The sequence below is a fragment of the Pristis pectinata genome, chromosome 19, assembly GCF_009764475.1.
Source record: "Pristis pectinata isolate sPriPec2 chromosome 19, sPriPec2.1.pri, whole genome shotgun sequence".
Lineage (NCBI taxonomy): Eukaryota > Metazoa > Chordata > Chondrichthyes > Rhinopristiformes > Pristidae > Pristis > Pristis pectinata.
The window spans coordinates 1,645,274-1,668,632 of NC_067423.1; the positions used below are offsets into that span (position 1 = coordinate 1,645,274).

Genomic DNA, 23,359 nt, shown 5'->3' on the forward strand with positions numbered 1-23,359 from the left:
TCAGTTTTCTCTCTCCACAGATGCTGCCTGGCCTACTGAGTATTTCAAGCATTCTCTTTTATTTCAGCAACAGATGTGTTGGACATCTCACAGTTGTCTCTCTCGCTCCCTCTCTTCTGGTTTCATACATGTTCTTCTCTCCACACCTCCTTCAGACAGATCACCTGTGATTAACAAAGCCCCACCACCTTCTCTCAACCAGCAGCACCATTTGTGTCAGTCGGCCACAAATGGTAGAGACGGCTACGAATACGACACTTAAGAAGCACTTGGACAGGTCCGTGGATAGAAAAGGTTTAGAGGGATATGGGCCAAACCCAGGCAGATGGGACTGGCTCAGTGAGGCAACTTGGTTGACATGGACAAGTTGGGCCGAAGGGCCTGTTTCCATGCTGTACAACTCTATGACTCTCTGGCCTCTCTTTGTCTCCATCCAATCACAGACAATTCCTCTGTCCCCTCCACCTTCTCTGTGTGGGTGTAGATACCACCCGATCTAACGTGCATGTTCTTTTAGTTCTCTTGGTTATTACACAATGGTAAAAAAAATGTTGAGATCTTAACAAAGTTTCAAAGATTACAGGCCTGTCAGAGTTTATCAATGATATAAATCCTTGTTGAATTTTAGTATCTAAAATATTCTCAAACACAGCCCTTAAAGAATGAACAGATTGAAAGGTTCTCACCCTCCCCAAGGTTTCGGTGGATAAGGTTTATTATTAGCACATGTTACGCTGCCACATTGGGTTTTGTTTTTTCTACTCTCATCTTTTCCTTGATAGTGATTTATTAAAAAGTCCGACATCTGACTTTATGTTTTGAACAACTCCCTGCACTGTTCCTGGTTCAAATGCTTCAATATCTAGATTGTTACAGTGGAAGACAGAATGGCTGCACTCTTTATTACTTCAATATATGCTGGCACACACACAGATACAATGAAACGTGAGAATCCCAAAGTTCTGGTCTGAGTTAGCTTTCTTCTCTGCAGACTGACAGACTTGTCACTGTTTGCATTGCATGGGTGTGAAGTTGTGAAATTTTTCCAATTAATATCCAATAAACACTGCAAAAAGAGTTAGGATGGTGGATTTAAGTGTGGTATGACGTTAATGGTGTAATCAGCCATAATGACTGCTGTACATCCTCTCCGCCCCTGAGCATTTAATTTTGCACAAGGGGTCTCACTCTTTCAGAATCTAATTTAGAACTTAAATCCTATTTCATATCTCTTATCTCTCTCAATCTGATCTTCCTTCTCGATCTTTATTTTGCTTCCTGAGCGACTGTTGGTGAATGGTGCTGTTTCAGTGACAAAGAATCCAGATACCCAAACTAACAATCCAAAGACAGGAGTTGAAATCAGGGGTGGAATTTTGCTCTGCCCACCCAGTCTAGAACTACATGTGGCTCAAGCTCTTTCAATCTGACTTAACCGCCTTCTGAAATGGCCTATCAATTCTTTCAGCTCATGGGCAATACACGTTGGTCTTTCCAGCAACACCCAGATCCTGAAAACAAATCTAACCCCACCACCATGTCTCCCAGTCCTTCTCCACCCCACCACTCTCATGGGCTTTGCATTGTTCTGGCTGGACAAAAACTTACACCAATCCCCTCCCCACTTCCCACTGCACAGAATTTGATTCCAGCCTAAAATTCAGGCAAGTGTCCTCAACCTCACCTCAGGCACACTGAGACAGGAGCCACACCAACTATCCCCAATGACAACATACAAAAATGCAGTGGAGGATCACTGGGGACATACCTGCATCTGTGTCCCTTCACATAACACACAACCTAGGCCACTGTATCAGGTCCCCACAACTCCCTTCCCATTAACCTCATTATAGACATTATACCTGCTTCAGTTAACTTTCAGTGGCACACACCGTGACTTTACATAAATGTTATCTACCTGTCATAACCAAAGTATCCATATGTTAATGTACACAAGAATACACAAGAAAAACCGAGCAGGAGTAGGCCACTTGGCTCCTCCAGCCTGCCCCACCACCCATTGTGATCATGGCTGATCTACCTCAGGACTCAACTCTTTGTGCCAGTACCACACCTCCCTCAGTTCTCTGATCCACCTCCTCTTTAAATATTTCCAACCTTGTGTGGAGAATTCCAGGGATTCACTACCCCATAGGACGTTGAAGTATTATTGAAGAGCATCAGGTGAGATGTGAAAATATCGATGGCGTGTTCTATGTTCCAGAGGACAGTGAGCTGTCAGTGGAGATTTTGCCGTATCACCACGTAATAGCAAAATATCAGAAAACCATTTAAAATTATTTGGAGTTTTAATCAGTGCTATTGAACGAAAACGGTATTGTAGGTTGCTTAAAACGCATTACTTTTCTGCAATATTCTTGAGATCATCTGATTCTTTCACTCACAGCCTTACCCTAGTGCCAATGACTAAAGGTTAAATACTGCAGGAAGTGCTTCCTTTAGATATTTGTTGTGAAAGTGAATGTGGTCTGGGCAGGTGCACATCCCTGAACCCCTCTTATTTAATGATGAACAGCGTTACTGGATATTCCTGCAGCACCACGTAAGGTCAGGATTGCCAATTGTTTCATTTGAACACAGCAATCAGTCATAACCTTGACATTTACTGCTCGGTGAATGTCAAACCATCCAGTGTTCAAGAATACAGCTCTCTGCCAATTAATCACTGCAGACCAGAGTCAGCATCACTCACACTGCAGTTTGTTTAAGGACAGAAGATGTTTATCATTGTGTGAAAGGGTTTTGATAGCACAACTCAAGAGCCATTTGTACCTCTGGACAAACATTTTTCTACGTGTAAATATTCAAAGCATGAGCAAAGCTGTTTTCCAAATGTAATAATTCCTCTGCTGCTCCCAATGCCTTTTGTAGGAGGGCGTTTGGCTTGCGTGACACATCGTTCCAAACAGCCTTGGGTAAATGTTCCTTCCAATTTAAACACTGACTGGCTGGGTCTCTCCAGAGCTACCAGGTACCTTTGATGTCACAGCACCTGTCTTTGAGCGAGCATTCTTTCCAACAGCTTTCAGGTGTTTCTCTATCAGGAGTTTGGCCTCTTCCAGTCAGCACCAAAAGATTGATGTCAGATGCGGCTGAAGTTCACCGGTTTCCTCAGGCACTTTTAGTTCCACTTCCTTCCCCCCACCCACCATCTCTTTGGTACAAGCTGCAATTTATCTTAATTACCATTTGCGAATGTATGGAGGTAAATGAAACTGTCAAGCAACTGTGGGCAGCAACATACAAGCTTCACTTGTTGGTGTTGGCAATGAGGAGTCCTCAACATAAACCAGGAGGCAGTGAGTGGCTAAAACGGAAACGGCTTCTGAGTCTGCAACTGTGGCAACGCTGCAAACCTCCCTGACCCACAGCTGTAGTACTGATCTCCAGGCATTACTGCTGAAGACCTGAGCTCCAGAACTAGTCCAGATGAAGGGTCTCAACCCAAAACGTCAACTGTTCATTCTCCTCCACGGCCGCTGCCTGACCCACTGAGTTCCTCCAGCAGTTTGTTTCTTGCTCCAGAACTAGTTGCCTCTCTGAGCCGGCTGCATCAGTACAGTTACAGCCCTGCATCTTCCAATGTGGGAAGCTGAAAAAGCAGAGCATTGGAAACACTCAGCAAGTCAGGCAGCATCTGTGGAGAAAGAAACCGTTAACGTTTTGTGTCAAAGACACTCTGACAGAACACCAGCTCTCGACTTGAAATGTTAACTACGTTTGTCTCTCTCTACCGACGCTGCCTGACCTGCTGAGTGTTTCCAGAATGTTCTGGTTTAGTTTCAGACCTCCAGCATCTGCAGGTTTGTAGACCTTCATTCAATGTAGAGTACTGCCCAGGGATGTCCTGTACACAGGACAAATCCAGTCAATCCCCGGCTATCCACAATCAGAATTATTTGAGAAGCAGACATTGCTGGAAGTTTGGCTGGTGATGCCCCATCTAGTTACTGCACTCCTAGTCAATGCCACCTTGTCCAATGCGCTGACCTTACTTTGCAATCAGATAACAGGAAAATATCTGGCAAGAACAAAGAAAATCCAAAATCAAAGAGTCTCGGTCTTGCTGCTGATTTTGGACAATGGATCTGTCGAGCCAAGGGCAGATTATCTGGCATTGAGACATTGGTGGTCGTGGGAGCTTGCTGTGCATGCACTGCCTTTCATGTTTTTTCATATCCATCAACAGCCACACTTCCAAAGTACGTCACTGGCTGTAAAGTCCTCTGGACAAGCTGAGGCACTGAGTGCACAGTAGGATACAGATCTTCCTTCCAAATTCAAAACAATCAGGAATAACAAGGGTTCAGTTGAAAGATATGAAAAGGCTGCCCTGTCATCACCAGCTGCACCCCCTCCTCTCTCCCAGATTTGGGTTTGGTTATTTGATAACAAAACTTAAATATTCCCTAGATTTTGGAACACACTGCACTCTCTCTCTGCTCACTGCACGAGTCAGTTTACACAAGAAATCAAATGTAATTAAACATCAGGGACATTGTGAGCTGCAGGAGATCCATGAATTTCCTGCTGGGTGCTGTGTGCGTCTGTTGGGCCAGTGGATGGCAGTCCAGCTGTGTGCAGTGCCATCCATAAGCCATCACCAAGGACTGTTTATGGGTCCAGTAATTGAATAATAAAACCTTTTTCTGAAATGCACACTGATGCTGTTTGCACTGGTAACTGGTAACATGACAACCTGATGTCGACGTCGATGAGGGCAGCCTCGTCCCACTTATAATTTTTTTGCTGGACTCTGCACCAGTTGACATGAGCTTTCATTTTCATCTGAAGCTCTGCCACGTGAACCCTTGTTGAACAGTTGCCTGGCTGAGGACAAGCCTCGTTAAAGAACCAGGTACATCCGTTGCTTCAGCTGTAGAATTGGATGGATCATTCACCGTAGGCATTTGTTGAAATGCTGTGTATGGAAGAGGAAAGGTGTTTGATGATCTCACTGGTCTGATAGACTTCCATCACACTCAACTAGTGTGGGATGGTCCTCCGATGAACAGTCAGTGGCGTTTAGGATACATCAGTGGACAAAATCTGGTGCTGTTCTTGTTGAAGTCTGAGCTTCTCTTTTACAGTGCCTCTTGTTTCAATGACAACACAGAAGTAGATATAGAGTCACAGAGTCATACAGCATGGAAACAGGCCCTTCTGCCCAACTTGTCCATACTGACTGTGTTGCCCAGAGAGCAAGTCCCATCTGCCTGCATTTGGTCCATAGCCCTCTCAACCTCTCCTATCCATGGACTTACAGTATCTACATGCACAAAGTGCTGGAGGAACTCCGCAGGTCAGGCAGCATCTATGGAAGGAAATGAACAGTCGACGTGTCGGACTGAAACCCTTCATCAGGACTGAAATCACCTTCATGAAAAATATCAGAATTACTCAGGATGGATAAAAGCTACCATTACTATCCCACAGTGTGGATCTGTGTGGAATCTGTACCAGTTCCACAGGGCTTTAGACCACTCTCCACCGCCTGTGGCCCACCGAGAGCTTCGACATTCCATAATAAGCTGTCAGTGTCACTGGCAAAACTAACGTTCATTAACCTTGAACTGACAGATTCGAGGGTCTGTATGGAGTCACATCTACACAAGACTGTAGGTTTCCTTTCTCAGAGGACAGTAGCGATTTAGATAGTTTGACAAAAGACTGAGGCAGAAGAAAATTGAGGTCATGGACTGTATCCGGATTACTGAGGAGGTACTGTGCTGTCTTGAGGTGAATGAAGGACGTAAATCCCCAGGGCCTGACAAGGTGCCCCTCGGACATTGTGGGAGGCCATTGCAAAAATTACAGGGGCCCTGGCAGATATTCAAGTCATCCTTAGCCACGAGTGAGGTGCTGGAGGACTGGGGGATAGCTAATGTTGTTCCGCTGTTCAAGGAAGGTTCTAAGAATAAGCCGGGAAATTATAAGCCAGTGAGCCTGATGTCAGTCATGGGTAAATTATTGGAAGGTATTCTGAGGGACAGGATATATAAGTATTTGGATAGACAGGGCCTAATTAGGGATAGTCAGCATGACTGTGTGCGTGGTAGGTCATGCCTAACTAATCTTATAGAGTTTTTCGAGAAGATTATCAAGAAGATCGATGAAGGACAGGCAGTGGACGTTGTCTCCATGGCCACATGGGAGGCTGGTCCAGAAGGTTAAGTCGCTTGGCATTTAGGATGAAGCAGCCAATTGGATTCAACACTGGCTTAGCAGGAGAAGCCAGAGAGTGGTAGTAGTAAGTTGTCTCTCTGACTGGAGGCCTATGACTAGTGGTGTGCTGCAGGGATTGGTGCTGAGTCCATTGTTGTTTATCATCTACATTAATGATTTATTGGTACTGGTTTATTATTGTCACTTGTACAAGGTACAGTGAAAAGCTTGTCTTAAAAACCGATCGTACAGGTCAATTCATTACAGAGTGCAGTTACATTGAGTTAGTACAGAATGCATGATAATGTGGTAAACTGGATCAGCAAATTTGTAGATGACACCAAGATTGGGGGAGCAGTGGACAGTGAGGAAGGCTATCAAAGATTGCAAAGTGATCTGGACCAGCTGGGAAAATAGGCTGAGAAATGGAAGATGGAATTTAACGCAGACAGTGTGAGGTGATGCACTTTGGGAGGACAAACCAGGGTAAGACTTACACAGTGAATGGTAGGGCTCTGAGGTGTGCGGTAGATCAAAGGGACCTGGGAATACGGATCCATAGTTCCTTGAAAGTGGCATCACAGGTAGATAGGGTGGTAAAGAGAGCTTGTGGCATTTTGGCCTTCATAAATCAGGGCATTGAGTACAGGAGTTGGGATGTTATACTGAAGTTGTACAAGATGTTGGTGAGGCCGAATTTAGATAATTGTGTGCAGTTCTGGTCACCTACCTACAGGAAAGATATCAATAAGCTTGAAAGAGTGCAGAGAAAATTTACACGGATGTTGCCGGGACTTGAGGACTTGAGTTATAGGGAAAGGTTGAATAGGTTAGGACTTTATTCCCTGGAGCGCAGGAGAATGAGGGGAGATCTTATAGAGGTATACAAAATTATGAGGGATATAGATAGGGTGAATGCATGCAGGTTTTTTTCCCTCAGGTTGAGTGAGACTAGAACTAGAGGTCATAGGTTTAGGGTGAAAGGTGAAATATTTAAGGGGAATCTGAGGGGAAACTTCTTCACTCAGAGGGTGGTGCGAGTGTGGAACGAGCTGCCAGCGGAAGTGGTGGATGGGGGTTCAATTGTAACATTTAAGAGAAGTTTGGATAGGTGCATGGATGGGAGGGGTTTGGAGGGATAGGGTCCGGGTGCAGGTAGATGGGACTAGGCAGAAGATCAGGTCGGCATGGACTGGACGGGCCGAAGGGCCTGTTTCTGTGCTGTAGTGCTCTGTGTCTCTGTGACTAAAGTTTCGGGGTTATTGTGACTGATGTACTTAACGAAATTTAAACACTCCGCCTGCTTTGGTGGGATTTGAACTCGAGTCACCAAGTCATTAGTGCAGGCCTGTCACTGGTTTTCTGGAGAATGCGGCAGTGACTCACCACTGTGAACAACTGCAGTCCTTCTGGTGAAGGTGAGCGTGAAGGGCCAGTGATATGTTTCCCAGTTGGGACGGACCGTGACTGGGAGGAGAAACTTCAGGTCGAACATTCCCACGTGCTCGTCACCCTTCTCCTTCAGGTGGGTGTTACAAGGGTGTCTTGGTGTGAAACTCAGCACATTGTGTAGATGGTGCACTCTACTGCCAGTGGTGGAGGGAACGAATGTGCATGGTGGCGGATAGTGTGCCAGTGAAACAGTCTGCTGTCGAGTGTACGCTCATTGATCCTTAAAGGCAGGAAAGGTCAATAAGGAGGTTCAAAAGCATTGAGATGCTTCCCTTAATTCTCTGAGGAACAGAATACAAGAGGAGAGGGGTTATTCTGGAACTGTATGCAGCAGTAAGACCACAGTCTGAGCACTGTGTGTCACAGGAGAGATGCAATTACACAGTATTGGGGGCAGAGGAGATTTACGAGGATGTTGCCTGGACTGGAAGGTGTAGCTGTGAGGAAAGGTTGCACAGGCTGGGTTCATTTTCCCTTAACAGAGGGGTTTAAGAACCAGGAAGCTGATACATAAAGTAACTGGTGGAAGGGTTGGAGAGAAGGTGAGGAAGTAATGTTACCCACAGAGGGTGGTGAGGTTTGGAACTCAAGTCTGAAAGGATGGAGGAGGAAACCCCTCAGCATGGTTGAGCAGTAGATGGACACGTCCTTGAAGAGCCGTGATCTGCAGGGTCCGGACCCAGTACTGGGAGGGTGGACAGGATGGGAGACCCTCCAAATGGCACGGATTTGATGACCTGAATGGCCTCTTTCTGTATTACCACCTTTCTGGGATCCCATGATTCTAAACTCCAACCTCCACTGGGGACATTCATCGCCACAACTGCAGGACATGGTGGGGAATGAAGCCCGGTTACGATGACTCCAGATCTCAGACTGAACCTGTGCAAATCAATCAGAATCAGTCTGGTTGCAGGTGATTCCAGGCCGGGATGGCTCTTGGTGGAGGCGTAAAAATCAGAAGGATCATAAATCAAGTGTGGGAGAAGCTGTGTCCTGCAGTAACACCGGCTCTGCTGGCACTTAAGAAAACTGAATGTTTACACAACATCAAAGCAGCTTTTAAAGCAACACAAAGGAAGTCACACCGAACATGTGCACAAACACTCAGCGCAGCTTTGAAGTGCCAGACTGAAATACTTCTGTCCTCACAAGTCAGTGATGCTTAATCGTGCGTGAGAACACTCATACAAACGGCACAGAAACCACTCAGTATTAGCCCTGGTCCTTCGAACAGCAGAACTGAACGGTGAAGCAGTGATGCTGTGAAACGCTTTGCTTTCGTCGAGTGATTTCGGAGATTATTTTGGCTCTGACTCAGCAGGACTGTGGGGATGCGGGGGGACAGCTCCCCAAAAGAGTGATCTGGTTCCTGGTAGTGCCATGGAAACTCGGCCTACCTCTAGGTTTCCAGTGACCCACCAGGAGTGACGGAGTCAGATCCCAGAACATACATGGGACCCCATTTGCCTTGTCAGTGGTCATAGAGTCAGAGAGCACGTCTCCATGCCAACCAAGATTCCCATCCAATCTAGTCCCATTTGCAAAGAGGTTTATGCAGTGTGTACTCTGTGCACAAACTACCACAGGACCAACCAACGGGCAAAGATTCCCATGTTTTTGAGAGTCTAGGATGTGCACTGGTGTTTGTCAGCACAGGACCCTCACCCCTACCTGGTTAGATCCCTGGAGTCCTTCCTCACAGTCACTCACTGCACCAACTGCCCACATTGGGGCACATGCCTATCCCAGCTGAGCTGCTTCGAATTCCTGCTCCCCCAGACCAGCCAAACGTTGAAGGTCTGTCCCTCAAATCACCAGGCCTCCTGGTGGGAACACCGACTTGCCGAGAGCACAGTCCATCAGGAGCACCCAGCCCCGCACTGTTGCTCTTCGCCCTGCACTAGTTCTGAAGGAAACCATCGACACCATCGGTCAGTGAGTGCAAGGGGAGAGTACAGAGGTGGGGGGAGTACAGAGGTAGGGGGGAGTACACAGGTGGGGGAGTACACAGGTGGGGGAGGTACACAGGTGGGGGAGTACACAGGTGGGGGAGTACACAGGTGGGGGAGGTACACAGGTGGGGGAGTACACAGGTGGCAAGTGGGGTCATAACTCAACTGCAGAGCAGGAAACTTTGACACAAAAAGTTGCCTTCCCACCACGGGTACAGCTCTCCCCACCGAGGACGACTACAGGAGGGGACGTCTCAGGAAGCCAGGAGGTACAGGAGCCTGAAGACCCACACTCCAAGGTTCAACAACAGCTCCTTCCCCACTGCTGTCAGGTTCTAGAACCCACCTGAAAACCCCAAATTCTCCCTGGGACTGTACTTCCCTCAACTTGCACTGATGTTATTTTTAATTTTGTTTATTGTGTCATGTAAGTTATGAATAATTTCTGTAAATTTGTTTCTGTAATTTATGTGTGTCGCATCTGTAACCTATTGTGCTGCTGCTGCAAGGAGCTCACTTTCATGGACATACATCGCCAGGGTATAAACACCACGACAATAAGCATGAACTTTGTGAAACAGGCCCAGTGAGGCTTCACCACTGCTGCCAACACACCAGTGCTCGTGCTGATCTGTGCGGTGGGTCATGGGGCAGGATTTAATATTCCATCAGTGAGGAGCCAGACTCAGCCTGAACCACCCTCCCCGTTCTGACCAGGCTGAACTTCACCTCTGTGAGTTCCAGGTCACCGCTCATTTATGGGAGCAGACATCCCACGGACAACGCACGTTTGGCAGATTGGTTCATTGGCCTTCATCCATGGGACAAGCCTTGGACTGAGACTCTCAGAGCATTCCATTCTCCTGCCCCCTTCCCAGTAGAGTCCGTCCTTCCACCCATCTCCCTAAGGCCTCCATTCACAACCAGCCTGGCACTTGGCCTCTTCTGAATGAAAAGAACTTCACTGAACACAGATTAGCACAGGGAACAATCCCCCCTGCTCCAGGACAGTTTTCAGCTTACCTCCTCCCGATGGTCATCCCCGGACCGCTGAACAAGCCACTGGATCGATGCTTGTTGAGATTTGGGGATACACTCCAGGAAAGTGGAGTTGAACTCAATGCCGAAGATCAGCTTCTCTTCACTCTCCTTGTTCATACCTGTCGATCACAAGCGGTGACATCAGAACAGATACAACTGGTACAACGTCAACACATCAGGACACACACCATGTCTGTCAAGGGGAAAGTTGGGTCATGTACTGTTGGGATGTGGTCTGGTTGGTAAATTAACTTCCCGCTGGCAGCCTTGTCCTTACATGCCCCTTCGAGCCAAGTTAGATAACTTCAGCCAAAGGCATCAGTCATTCCAGAAAAACAACTGGAATGCCAGGAAATATTGGTATTGGTTTGTTATTGTCACTTGTACCGAGGTACAGTGAAAAACTTGTCTTGCAAACCGATCATACAGGTCAATTCATTACACAGTACATTGAGGTAGTACAAGGTAAAAACAATAACAAAATACGGAGTAAAGTCCCACAGCTACAGGGAAGTGCAGTGCAGGTAGACAGTAAGGTGCAAGGTCATAACAAGGTAGATTGTGAGATCAAGAGTCCATTTCATTGTATAAGGGAACTGTTCAATAGTCTTATCACAATGGGATAGAAGCTGTCCTTGAGCCTGGTGGTACATGCCCTCAGGCTCCTGCCCGATGGGAGAGGAGAGAAGAGAGAATGACCCGGGTGGGTGGGGTCTTTGATTATGCTGGCTGCTACACCAAGGCAGCGAGAGGTAAAGACAGAGTCCATAGAGGGGAGGCTGGTTTCCGTGACGCACTGGGCTGTGTCCACAACTCTCTGCAGTTTCTTGCAGTCCTGGGCAGAGCAGTTGCCGAACCAAGTCAATGATGTATCCAGATAGGATGCTTTCTATGGTGCATCAATAAAAGTTGGTGAGTGTCAAAGGGGACATGCCAAATTTCTTTAGCATGCTGAGGGAGTAGAGGCACTGGTGAGCTTTCTTGGCCATGGCGTCTATGTGGTGTTGGATTTAACTGTTTTAATTAGTTTTTTAAGCATGTATAATGTTTAATACATCTCAAGTGGCAGCACAAGGAATGGCCGCTTCCTAGCTTATTGGTTTGTCCATCAGGTGAATATGTGGTTTTTTCATTGGTTGGTTTGGCCTCAAGTACCTAAAAGGTTTCCCGATTGGACTATTGTTAGCTAAGGAGCATCTCTTATCTCAGGTATAAAAGGTGTCACTTTTTGTTAATCTCTCTCTTGCTTGTCTCCCCTGGCCTGAGCTCATCTTTTGTTCCCTTTGTCTCGGCTCATCAAAGCTAGTGCCATGTGCTCTGTGACCGTTTCTTTGTTTTAACCTTTCCAATAAAACTTTGTGAAGCACCAACTTGTTTTCAACTCATTCCTGGACTCCTGAAAGAACCCGTGGATTCGAAAATAACCGGACCCGACGGTGGTTAGAGCAGGACAGGCTATTGGTGATGTTCACTCCTTGGAACTTGAAGCTCTCAACCCTCTTGACCTCAGCACCATTGATGTATTGGTATTGGTTTATTATTGTCACTTGTACCGAGGTACAGTGAAAAGTTTGTCTTACAAACTGATCGTACAGGTCAATTCATTACACAGTGCAGTTACATTGAGTCAGTACAGAGTGCATTGCTGTAGCGCAGGTAAAAACAATAACAGTACAGAGTACATGTGATGTAGACAGGTGCATGTGCACCGCTCCTCTTCCTAAAGTTAATGACCAGCTCTTTCGCTTTGCTGACATTGAGGGAAAGGTTGTTGTCATGACACCATGTTACTAAGCTCTCTATCTCCTTCCTGTACTCCACCTCATTGCTGTTTGAGATACAGCCTACAACGGTGGTATCATCTGCAAACTTGTAGATGGAATTAGAGCAGAATCTGGCCACACAGTCACGAGTGTATAGGGAGTAGAGCAGAGGGCTGAGGACACAGCCTTGTGGGGCAGCAGTGTTGAGAATAATCGTGCTGGAGGTGTTGTCAGTTTTACAGGAATGTTATCAACATTAACATTTTCTCTGCATCACAGAATCCATCAGGGACTAACCAGGAAGATATTAGCAATAAATTAGATCATTTTTATCAATGGAATGAAAGATTATCACTGCTTCCTGCAGAAACCACTTCATGCACAAACTTGTGGATGTTAAACTGCTGGACCGTCAGTCAGGAGTCAAACTGCACTCCCAAATCCTCATCCCCCCAATGCACACAGGTGGAAAGAGTCCGCAGTAATACAGATCCCAAGTGCACAGGGAGTCAGCCCCAGAGAAGGTTGGGGATCTGTTGCCTTTCAGGGGATCCTCGCTCTTCTGAAGCCTCTTGATAGTCTGGCTGCGGCATTGAAGGAGTGGTTGAGCAATGGTTCTCTGGGGGGTGGAGGCTGGAGGGAGGGCTTTGTAGAATGGGTGTGGCCTCTTGCCTTCTGATAGTTGTTTATGTTACACTTTGACAGAAGCTCAGAGTGAGCACAACCTGAGAATGTGCAGGTATCAGGATCATGTAATCCACTGGGGTTATTGACTCCCAGAGCAAATATGACAGTGGCACCACCTGAATATCACAAAAACACAAGACAATGGGAGCAGGGGTAGGCCACCCGGCCCCTCAACCCTGCCCCACCATCCAACGTCATCATGGGTGATCTGCCCCAGACTCAACTCCTCTTCTGTACCAGTTCCCCAGTAACCCCCAATTCCCTCACCTTTCAAAAGTTTATATACCTCTTCGTTAAATACTTCCAGTGCTCCAGCCTCTACAACCCTCTGGGACAGAGAAGTCACCACCCTCTTCCAGAAGAAATATTGGAACAGAGAAATCGATTTCTGGAACCTTCTACCAGTATGTTTTTGCCAACTGATGGTAGTCCAAAAGAGAGAGTGGCTCATTTCCAGGAATCTCCCAACTCTTCCAACTGGTCATCTATTGGAATTCCAAGCTTTCCCAAGCCTCCATGGGAATGTCAACTGTCACCATGGCTGCAGGTTGAAATCCCAGCTCTGACAAGGGCCTGAAACTCCCTGAAGTCTTTCACTTGGTTAAAGACATAACATAAGTGAACGTCTCTGTTGGACTACATACATCAACTCACGTCCTTCACTCCCATGGATCTACCCCACCCATCTTCTCTACACCATCCTAACTGGTGTGAAGGAAGCTCAGCCTCAAAGCAGTGAGATTCAAATCACTTCTTCTGATCCTCATCCCCTTTATAAATGACAAGCTTTCATACATTTCTTTACAGGGCAAACACTCCAGGTCACACTGACTTGAATATGGCTATAGGTTCAACAGTTTGACGGATTTAGTTCTTTCCCTTACACTAAATAAATGAACCATATCTGAAGGTTTCTAAGATTATGCAAGAACTAAAAAGAAGTAATCTGACAAAAACATAACCCAGATGTTCACCGGCTCCCAATATCTGGCCTTGCTACAAATTATGATGTTTCTCCTGTCATGGTGTTAAGGGTCACAAAGGATGGATGAAAATTTAGAGTCTCACTAACTACCAGCTTGGATGCACTGCTGAACTTTGGAATGAAACATCCTTCTTTATTATTAGGGCTGGAAATAAAAGCATGGTCATCTGCTTTGCTCCGAATCACCACATACTCACTTTCTTCCAGATCCCAGCACTGACTTATTGGGTCTCCATGCTTCACATCTTGACGTCTTGTGCGCCTGTACAAACATCATAAATGCCAATGAAATATCACTTGAAATTGTGTTTGATCAAACAGAAGGAACAGAAAATCACCAAAGCAAAATGGTTCAGACTGTGAAAATGTTTTTGCAGTTTGTAGTTGTTAACATTTTTGTCTTTGACAATGGGCTCTGCTGTCCTATGTGTTAAATTGCAGAGTTTGGTGAACTTAGTTCTCCGTGATTAATAGCCACTTATTGGCACCATCTGCCTCATGTACTAGTGTGCTTATGATGAATAGAACTGTAAACCCAGACATTGACTTAATAATAACATTTTATTTATTTCCTACCACATAATCTGAGGTACAAGTACCTCCTTACATCAATCTCACATCACTTTACAACCACCACTTGATTTACCTTGCCTGCTCATTTCAAACTTGGTAATGTTTCATAGATGCTGGAACTTTAAGATTCTGAACAAAATCTGCCAAGGTTTGTTAAAGTTAAAGTGCCATTAACAGTGTTGAGGTGAAACTGTTTTGAATGCACACATTGTAAAGGGATGCAGGCAATGACATTCAGTGCTCAGCCCATCTTCTGAGGGTATCTGAGGTGGTTCCAGTGGACACACTCCAGCTGTGGACCACTGCAGAACTGGCTGTAAACAAAAGTAAAATACTGCAGATGCTGCAAATTTGAAATAAATAAAAAGACAATGCTGGAAATACTCAGCAGCCCAGGCAGCATCTGTGGAGAGACAAGCGGAGACCATGATCTGTTACTGGAACTGCGAAGAGTTGGAGACCAATAGGTTTTAAGGTGCAGAGAGAAAGTGGAGTCTGTGATCGGGTTTAAGGTGGAGAGATTAAGCGAGGGAATGCATGAAGGGGCAGGTTAAACAAATGTGGGGGTTGGACTCACGGAGAGAAAACTCATCCGTCTGGAGGAGACGTAAATGGTGCAGCAATGAAGTGCAGGGAGATCAAGTAGCGGGAATTTGAGGTGAAGTTTCAGAGCTGGGGCAAGTTCAGACCAGGGACAGGAGACCAAGGAAAGAACGAGAAAACAAGGATGAGTATTTTAAAACCAAGGGGTGACTTTACAGAAGTTTAAAACTTCACGAGGGGCATAGATAAGGTGAACGGTCACAGTCTTTTCCCCAGGGTGGGGGAGTCGAAAATTAAAGAATATTGGTTTAAGGTGAGAGGGGTAAGATTTAAAGGGGACCTGAGACGCAAGTTTTTCCACACAGAGGGTGGGGTGGGTGTGTGGAACGAGCTGCCAGAGGAAGTGGTTGAGGCAGGTACAATAACAACATTTAACAGACACTTGGACAGGTACACGGATAGGAAAGGTTTAGAGGGGTATGAGCCAAACGGGATTAGCTCAGGTTGGCACCTTGGTTGACATGGACATATTGGTCCGAAGGACCTGTTTCTGTACTGTATAGAGAAGATTATCTGGCTGTTAACACCTTGGTGTCTGCGGGAGCTCACTGTGTATAATTTTTCCACCCTGTTCCCCATGTCACAACAGTGATGATGCTGCAAAGAGCTTTGGAACAACCTAAGATTTAGAGCTACAGAAATACGAGTCTTTTAATTGCAAGATTTGTTTATTCGAACTGATTGATCGCTGGGGCCTCAACAAGTTGGGGCCTCTGCGAATTGTCACTACACAGGCCCCCGCAGAGAGGAAATGACATCAATGCACTAGAGGAAGGCACGGTTTGCCCTGTAGGGTCCAAGTTAAACAGGCAACATATTAACAAGGACGGTCTGCTCAGCATTTGGAATTCTATTCTATTGGCTGTTTGGGCTGAGTTCAGAAACTGAGTTTAATCACTTACACCAATGCCTCGTGTTTATATCCTGTACAACAGAAGGCAAATTTTTAAACACTAAAACGTTAATAGGAAAAGGAATAAAACCGTGGGTGTGCGCTGTTTTACAAGACAAATGTTATATTACTCTGAATTGCATGATAGCAGTTCGCCAGCTTGCATAACAGAAAATGTCCTGGTCTTAAATCACTTCAGGATAAACAGAGGCAATCTTCAAGCTACAGAAATAAAAGGTGGACTTTTTGTCAAGTTCTTTTCAGCAATCTCACAGATGATAGTTTTAAAGGAAAATATAAACTATTTGCAGCAAACTTAGGAGTGTTGATGCACAGACAGAGCTTGAAGTGCAAGTCCACACGCTTCTGAAAAGTGGTGACGCTGGTAGATGGGGTAGTAAAAAGGGCAATTGGTTTGCTTGGCTTCATGGGCCAAGGTGTTGAGTACAGGAGCTGGGACGTCATGTTGCAGTTGTACAAAACATTGGTTCGATTGTACTTGGAGTTTTGTGTGTATTTCTGGTCACCACACTACAAAAAGAATGTGGTAGCAATAGAGAGAGTGCAGAAGAGATTCACCAGGATGTTGCCTGGAACAGAGGGCTGTGGTTATATGGAGAGACTGGACAGGCTGGGATTGTTCTCACTGGAACACGGGAGGCTAAGGGGTGACCTTATGGAGGTTGATTGAATTATAAGGAACATAGGGTAGATAGTCTTTTTCTCAGGGTAGGGGGGGGTCTAAAACTAGAGGGCATAGATTTAAGGTGAGAGGGGAAAGATTGAAAGATCAGAGAGGCAGGTTTTTCCACACAGAGGGTGGTGGTCAGCTGCCAGAGGAAGGTGTTCGAACGGGTATGTGGATAGGGAGAGGGATGTGGGCCTAATGCGGGCAAGTGGGACTAGTGTTGTAGACATCACAGTCAGCATGGAATGGTGGGCTGGAGGGGCCCATTTCTGTATGGTTCTGTGATATCAAGAAGTCTGATCAAACACTGTGTTGAAATGACAACCGGCAGAGTAGAGCTGAGCAGCACTCACCGCTTGGATGCTGGCATGTAGCGGGAGCAGGAGTTACCATCCCAGGCACAGTAAGGGTCTCTGGCCAGACAGCACTCGGCACAGACCTTGCCGTAGATATCACAACGGTGCAGCGAGAGCTGGACTAACCCATCCCTGGAGCCGATGTACAACTGTTGCTGCAAATAATAATCAGCCGTTACTTCCTGCAGTCTTTGGTAGATAAGAAGATTAAACCGAGATCAGAGTTTACGATAACACTCAGACTTTATAACTCACCTGTTTGGAAGAGATTTCCATGTTCAATATTGGAGAATGACCCTGGAGAAATAAGATGGAAATGGTACTTGTAACAGATCCTAAATCCAGTTTGCTTTCAGTGACAGCTGAGCAGGGTGCAACCTGTTCGTCGTCAGAACCCACAAACCCAGTGGAAACACCTAGAGAACTCTGACAATAAACACTGCGCTCTCAAACTTGTGATTTAAACTTGTGTATTAGATATTCTTGAATCTTCAATCAGCAGACACTGCCCCCGTCACGCTGACATACCAGCAAGGACAAGACAATTGCAGCCTCTGCCATTCCTCCACTGTGCATCCGTGAGCCAGCATATTGCTGGATTATAGTCATATCACGGGCTGCATTTACTCTGGAACCACTGGTTCGAGCTCCTGTTTACGCCACTGGCTCACAGCCAGAGAGTTCTGCTCACTGTACAAGCAGGACCCCAGTCATACCATCCACACTCCTAATTCCATTTAATTAGCTGTGGGAAAGCTGAAATACCTTCACCTGAAGCCACTGAGAACTTTACCAACTTCTCAGTAACTCTGAGGGATTTGTTGATCACTTATTGGAATCAGGTGCAACAAGAAATTATGTAAGATAGCTGCCCCACAAATTAAGGAGACATCCGTCCAGCTCAGGTTTGGACCGCGGTAACAACTCGAGTTATCTGTTTTTATATTTTTCCAGGGTTTCCTCACTAAGGCTAATGCAACACAGAATTAGCACAGAGGGTGAGAACAGACAGAGTGGACCACAGGCTTATCTCCTATGATGCTAAAATAGGTGGTGTCATTGACAGTGAAAATTGTTATCAGGATCGACAGGAGGATCTTGATCAGCTGGGTTAGTGGGCCAAGGAATGGCAAATGGAGTTTAATTTGGATAAGTGCAAGGTGTTGCATTTTGGGAAGGCAAATGAGGGTAGGACTTTCACAGTGAACAATAGGGCCTGGAAAACCAGAGAGACCTAGGAGTACAAGTACATTGCTCCCTGAAAGTGGCATCACAGATAGACAGGGTGGAGAAGGTAGCTTTTGGTACACTGGCCTTCATCAGTCAGGGCATTGAGTATAGAAGTTGGGATGTTATGTTGCAGTTGTACAAGGTGTTGGTGAGGCCACATTTGGAATATTGTGTTCAGTTTTGGTCGTCCTCCTATAGGAAAGATGCCGTTGAGCTGGAAAGGAGTGCAGAGGAGATTTATGAGATGTTGCTGGGTCTCAAGGGAATGAGTTGTGGAGAGAGGTTGAGGAATTGGGACTATTTTCATTGGAGCATAGGAGACTGAGGGGTGATCCTATAGAGGTGTATAAAATCATGAGGGGCATAGGTAGGGTGAATACACAGTCTTTTCCCCAGGATTGAGGAATCAAGAACTAAAGGGCATAGGATTGAGGTGAGAGGGGAGAGATTTAATAGAAACCTCAACTTTTTCTATTAAATCTCTAAGTATATGGAATATACTAAGTATATCTAAGTCTATTAAGTATATGGAACGAGCTGCCAGAGGAAGTGGTTAAGGCAGGTACATTAACAACATTTAAAAGGTACTTGGATAAGAAAGGACATGGGCCAAATGGGACTAGCTCAGATGGGAATCTTGATCAGCATGGACCAGTTGGGCCGAAGGGTCTGTTTCAATGCTTTATGACTCTATGCTACGTGATGCTCGGGGCGTGTTACCCGTGACACACTGCACAACGCCTGCTGAAGGTGTAACCATAACTCAGCTTAATCCTTGGGACAGTTTCCTTACCTTAAACACCTGCAGTTCCTCCAGTACCACTTCCTCGGTGACCCAGTTTTCTTTTGTGACACTCACCACTTTTAAAACTGTTCCAATATCTGCACCAAAACAAAACAATATTTAAAAGATTTTCCTGGAGAAAATGAAGCAAGTGGAACTAATCAGCTCCAGTTCCTGACTTGGACATCTTGCCCATCAACAACACGGCCTCTGCAGGACGTGGACTGTGGCCAGGAGAGGTATTGGGGTAGTGACCACGCTAAAATCTCCACTTCAGGTCTCTAGCTTAAAATTTGGCTGTTATTTTTATTTTACGGATGCATCATAGAAAGCATCCTATCCAGATACATCACGGCTTGGAACTGCAACTGCTCTGCCCAAGACTGCAAGAAATTGCAGAGAGTTGTGGACACAGCCCAGTTCATCATGGAAACCAGTCTCCCCTCCATGGACTCCGTCTATACGTCTCGCTGCCTCGGGAAAGCAGCCAGTATAAGCAAGAACCCCTCCCACCCCGGTCATTCTCTCTTCTCCCCTCTCCTGTCGGGCAGAAGATACAAAAGCCTGAGAGCACGTACCACCAAGCTTAAGGACAGCTTCTATCTCGCCATTACCAGACTCGAAAATGGTCCTCTTTTACGCTAAAAGATGAAGTCTTGATCTCCCAATCTACCTCGTTGTGGCCCTTGCACCTTATTGTCTGCCTGTGCTGCACTTTCTCTGTAACTGTAACACTATATTCTGCATTCTGTTTTCTTTTTACAACCTCAATGTACTGATGTCCGGAATGATCAGTCTTGGTGGCACACAGACAAAAGCTACTCACTGTATCTCTGTACATGTGACAATAATAAACCGACCAGTCAATGTTATTACCAGGACTACATAAAACTAAATTCACAACGATAACAATTATTCTTACCATCCTTTTGTTTAACTACCTTAAAATAAAGATTATTCCCATGATATTCCTGTTAAGTCGAGCAGAACAACATACAAGGAGGAATCAGTCAGTGTTGGTGGACAGAGGAATCCAGGTGTCCTGGCCCTTGAGTACCAGAAGGTCCCCTACAGCTGCAGGAAGTCATCAGGAAACAAATGGTCTTTACGTGGGGACAAAGAAGGAAATCCTGCTGAGATTGGACAGGGCTTTGATGGGACTTCACCTGGAGCATTGCGTGAAGTTTCAGTCTCCCTGCCTAAACAGGGATGTGGGGTCATGTGGATTCGCTGTGGAGGAGGGAAGTGTCCTCTGGGGAAAGTTGGTGGAGGATTGGCCGTGTTGAGTAGGATTTAAAGGAACAAGAGGTGATCCCACTGGAACACAAGAGGGGTGCACAAGGGAGATGAGGAGAGGCTGGAGAGGCCACACTAGGGTGATGTCCTTGCCTGTGGTCTCCCTTTGGTCAAGTGAAGAGAGTGATCACTTCCAGCTGCCGGCACAGCCCGGTACTGAGGATATGATTGATGCAGGACAGTCCAGTGTCTGCCTGTCTCCTCGTCTCCACCTTCCCCCCACCTCACTTCCCCTGTCCTGCCTCACTCCCCGTCCCCCCACCTCACTCCCGGTCCCCCCGCCTCACTCCCCTTCCCCCCACCTCACTCCCGGTCCCCCCGCCTCACTCCCCCTGTCCTGCCTCACTCCCCTTCCCCCCGCCTCACTCCCGGTCCCCCCACCTCACTCCCCTTCCCCCCACCTCACTCCCGGTCCCCCCCCGCCTCACTCCCCTTCCCCCCTGCCTCACTCCCCTTCCCCCCGCCTCACTCCCGGTCCCCCCGCCTCACTCCCCTTCCCCCCGCCTCACTCCCCTTCCCCCCACCTCCCGGTCCCGCCGCCTCACTCCCCTTCCCCCCGCCTCACTCCCGGTCCCCCCACCTCACTCTCCTTCCCCACTCCCGGGTCCCCCTGCCTCACTCCCCTTCCCCCTGCCTCACTCCCGGTCCCCCCGCCTCACTCCCCTTCCCCCTGCCTCACTCCCGGTCCCCCCACCTCACTCCCCTTCCCCCCGCCTCACTCCCGGTCCCCCCGCCTCACTCCCCTTCCCCCCGCCTCACTCCCGGTCCCCCCACCTCACTCCCCTTCCCCCCGCCTCACTCCCGGTCCCCCCGCCTCACTCTCCTTCCCCCCACCTCACTCCCGGTCCCCCCACCTCACTCCCGGGTCCCCCCGCCTCACTCCCCTTCCCCCCGCCTCACTCTCCTTCCCCCCACCTCACTCCCCTTCCCCCCACCTCACTCCCCGTCCCCCCACCTCACTCCTGGGTCCCCCCGCCTCACTCCCGGGTCCCCCCGCCTCACTCCCCTTCCTCCCGCCTCACTCCCGGTCCCCCCGCCTCACTCTCCTTCCCCCCACCTCACTCCCAGTCCCCCCGCCTCACTCCCGGTCCCCCCGCCTCACTCTCCTTCCCCCCACCTCACTCCCGGGTCCCCCCCCTCACTCCCCTTCCCCCCGCCTCACTCCCGGTCCCCCCCCTCACTCCCGGTCCCCACACCTCACTCCCGGTCCCCACACCTCACTCCCCTTCCCCCCACCTCACTCCTCGTCCCCCCATCTCACTCCCGGGTCCCCCCCTCACTCCCCTTCCCCCCGCCTCACTCCCGGTCCCCCCCCCTCACTCCCGGTCCCCACACCTCACTCCCAGTCCCCCCCCTCACTCCCCTTCCCCCCACCTCACTCCTCGTCCCCCCGCCTCACTCCCGGTCCCCACACCTCACTCCCGGTCCCCCCCCTCACTCCCGGTCCCCACGCCTCACTCCCAGTCGCCAACAACGAAGAAACTCCTCCCGGCCATCAGTGAAATTCCAAGCTGTGGCCCACATCCGATTTACATAACCAGTCATCGCCACTCACAAAGGGTTCATTGTGCACAGTCTGGGATATTTGGATTGTGGAAAGAACCATATTTATTTTCAGATGTTATCGGGCTGTGGCACATTGCCTGGACAGCTCCTGCCTCAGGCACCTGATAAACCTGAAGCAAGCAGGACTGAGTGCACCGGTGTAATGTCCAACTAACCCTCCCACAATCAGCAAAACCCCCTTGTAATCCAATAAGATAATTCACTCAACTCACACAACTGGAGAGAATAAGGCAACAGTTCTGGTAAAATTGTTCTCAGCAAGCTATCGGAGAGGATTCTTATGGACAGGGTTTACGAGCATTTAGAGAAGCATAGTCTTATTAGGGATAGTCAGCACGGCTTTGTGAGGGGCAGGTCGTGCCTCACGAGCCTAATTGAGTTTTTTGAGGAGGTGACAAAACAAATAGATGAAGGTAGAGCGGTGGATGTGGTGTATATGGACTTCAGTAAAGTGCTTGACAAGGTTCCCCATGGTAGGCTCATCCAGAAAGTCACGAGGAATGGGATCCATGGAGACTTGGCTGCATGGATTCGGAATTGGCTCACCCACAGAAGGCAAAGGGTGGTAGTAGATGGAGAGTACTCTGCCTGGAGGTCCGTGACCAGTGGTGTTGCTCAGGGATCTGTTCTGGGGCCCCTGTCCTTTGTGATTTTTAGAAATGACTTGGATGAGGATGTGGAAGGGTGGGTTAGTAAGTTTGCAGATGACATGAAGGTTGGAGGTGTTGTGGATGGTGTAGAAGGTTGTTGTAGGTTATAACGGAATATAGACAGGATGCAGAGTTGGACAGAGAAGTGGCAGATGGAGTTCAATCCGGAAAAGTGTGAAGTGAAGCACTTTGGAAGATCAAACTTGAAGGTGGAGTACGAGGTTCATGGCAGGATTCTGACCAGTGTGGAGGAACAGAGGGATCTTGGGGTCCAAGTCCATAGATCCCTCAAAGTTGCTGCGCAAGTTGATAGGGTGGTTAAGAAGGTGTATGGAGTGTTGGCCTTCTTAGTCGGGGGATTGAATTCAAGAGCCACGAGGTGATGTCGCAGCTCTATAAAACTTTGGTTAGAACACACTTAATTGTGTTCAGTTCTGGTCATCTCATTATAGGAAGGATGTGGAAGCTTTAGAGAGGGTGCAGAGGAGATTTACCAGGATACTGCCTGGATTAGAGAACATGTCTTATGAGGATAGGTTCAGCGAAGTAGGGCTTTTCTCTTTGGATTGACGCAGGATGTGAGGCGATGATAGAGGTGTATAAAATTATGAGGGGCATAGATAGAGTGGACAGCCAGCACCTTTTCCCCAGG

General features: G+C 47.5%; 1 protein-coding gene across 4 annotated transcripts in view; it reads right to left on the bottom strand.

The window, feature by feature from the left end:
* The window catches only part of sema3d (sema domain, immunoglobulin domain (Ig), short basic domain, secreted, (semaphorin) 3D), a 272,045-nt gene that overhangs the window by 16,731 nt on the left and 231,955 nt on the right, over nucleotides 1-23,359 (bottom strand). For all 4 annotated transcript variants that reach the window (XM_052033599.1, XM_052033596.1, XM_052033597.1 and 1 more), the window contains exons 13-17: nucleotides 19,205-19,293; nucleotides 17,437-17,478; nucleotides 17,179-17,336; nucleotides 14,267-14,331; nucleotides 10,617-10,753 (exon numbers count right to left, since the gene is read on the bottom strand). In XM_052033599.1, coding sequence (XP_051889559.1) covers nucleotides 10,617-10,753; nucleotides 14,267-14,331; nucleotides 17,179-17,336; nucleotides 17,437-17,478; nucleotides 19,205-19,293 — 491 coding nt within the window. The remainder of the gene's footprint in view (nucleotides 1-10,616; nucleotides 10,754-14,266; nucleotides 14,332-17,178; nucleotides 17,337-17,436; nucleotides 17,479-19,204; nucleotides 19,294-23,359) is intronic.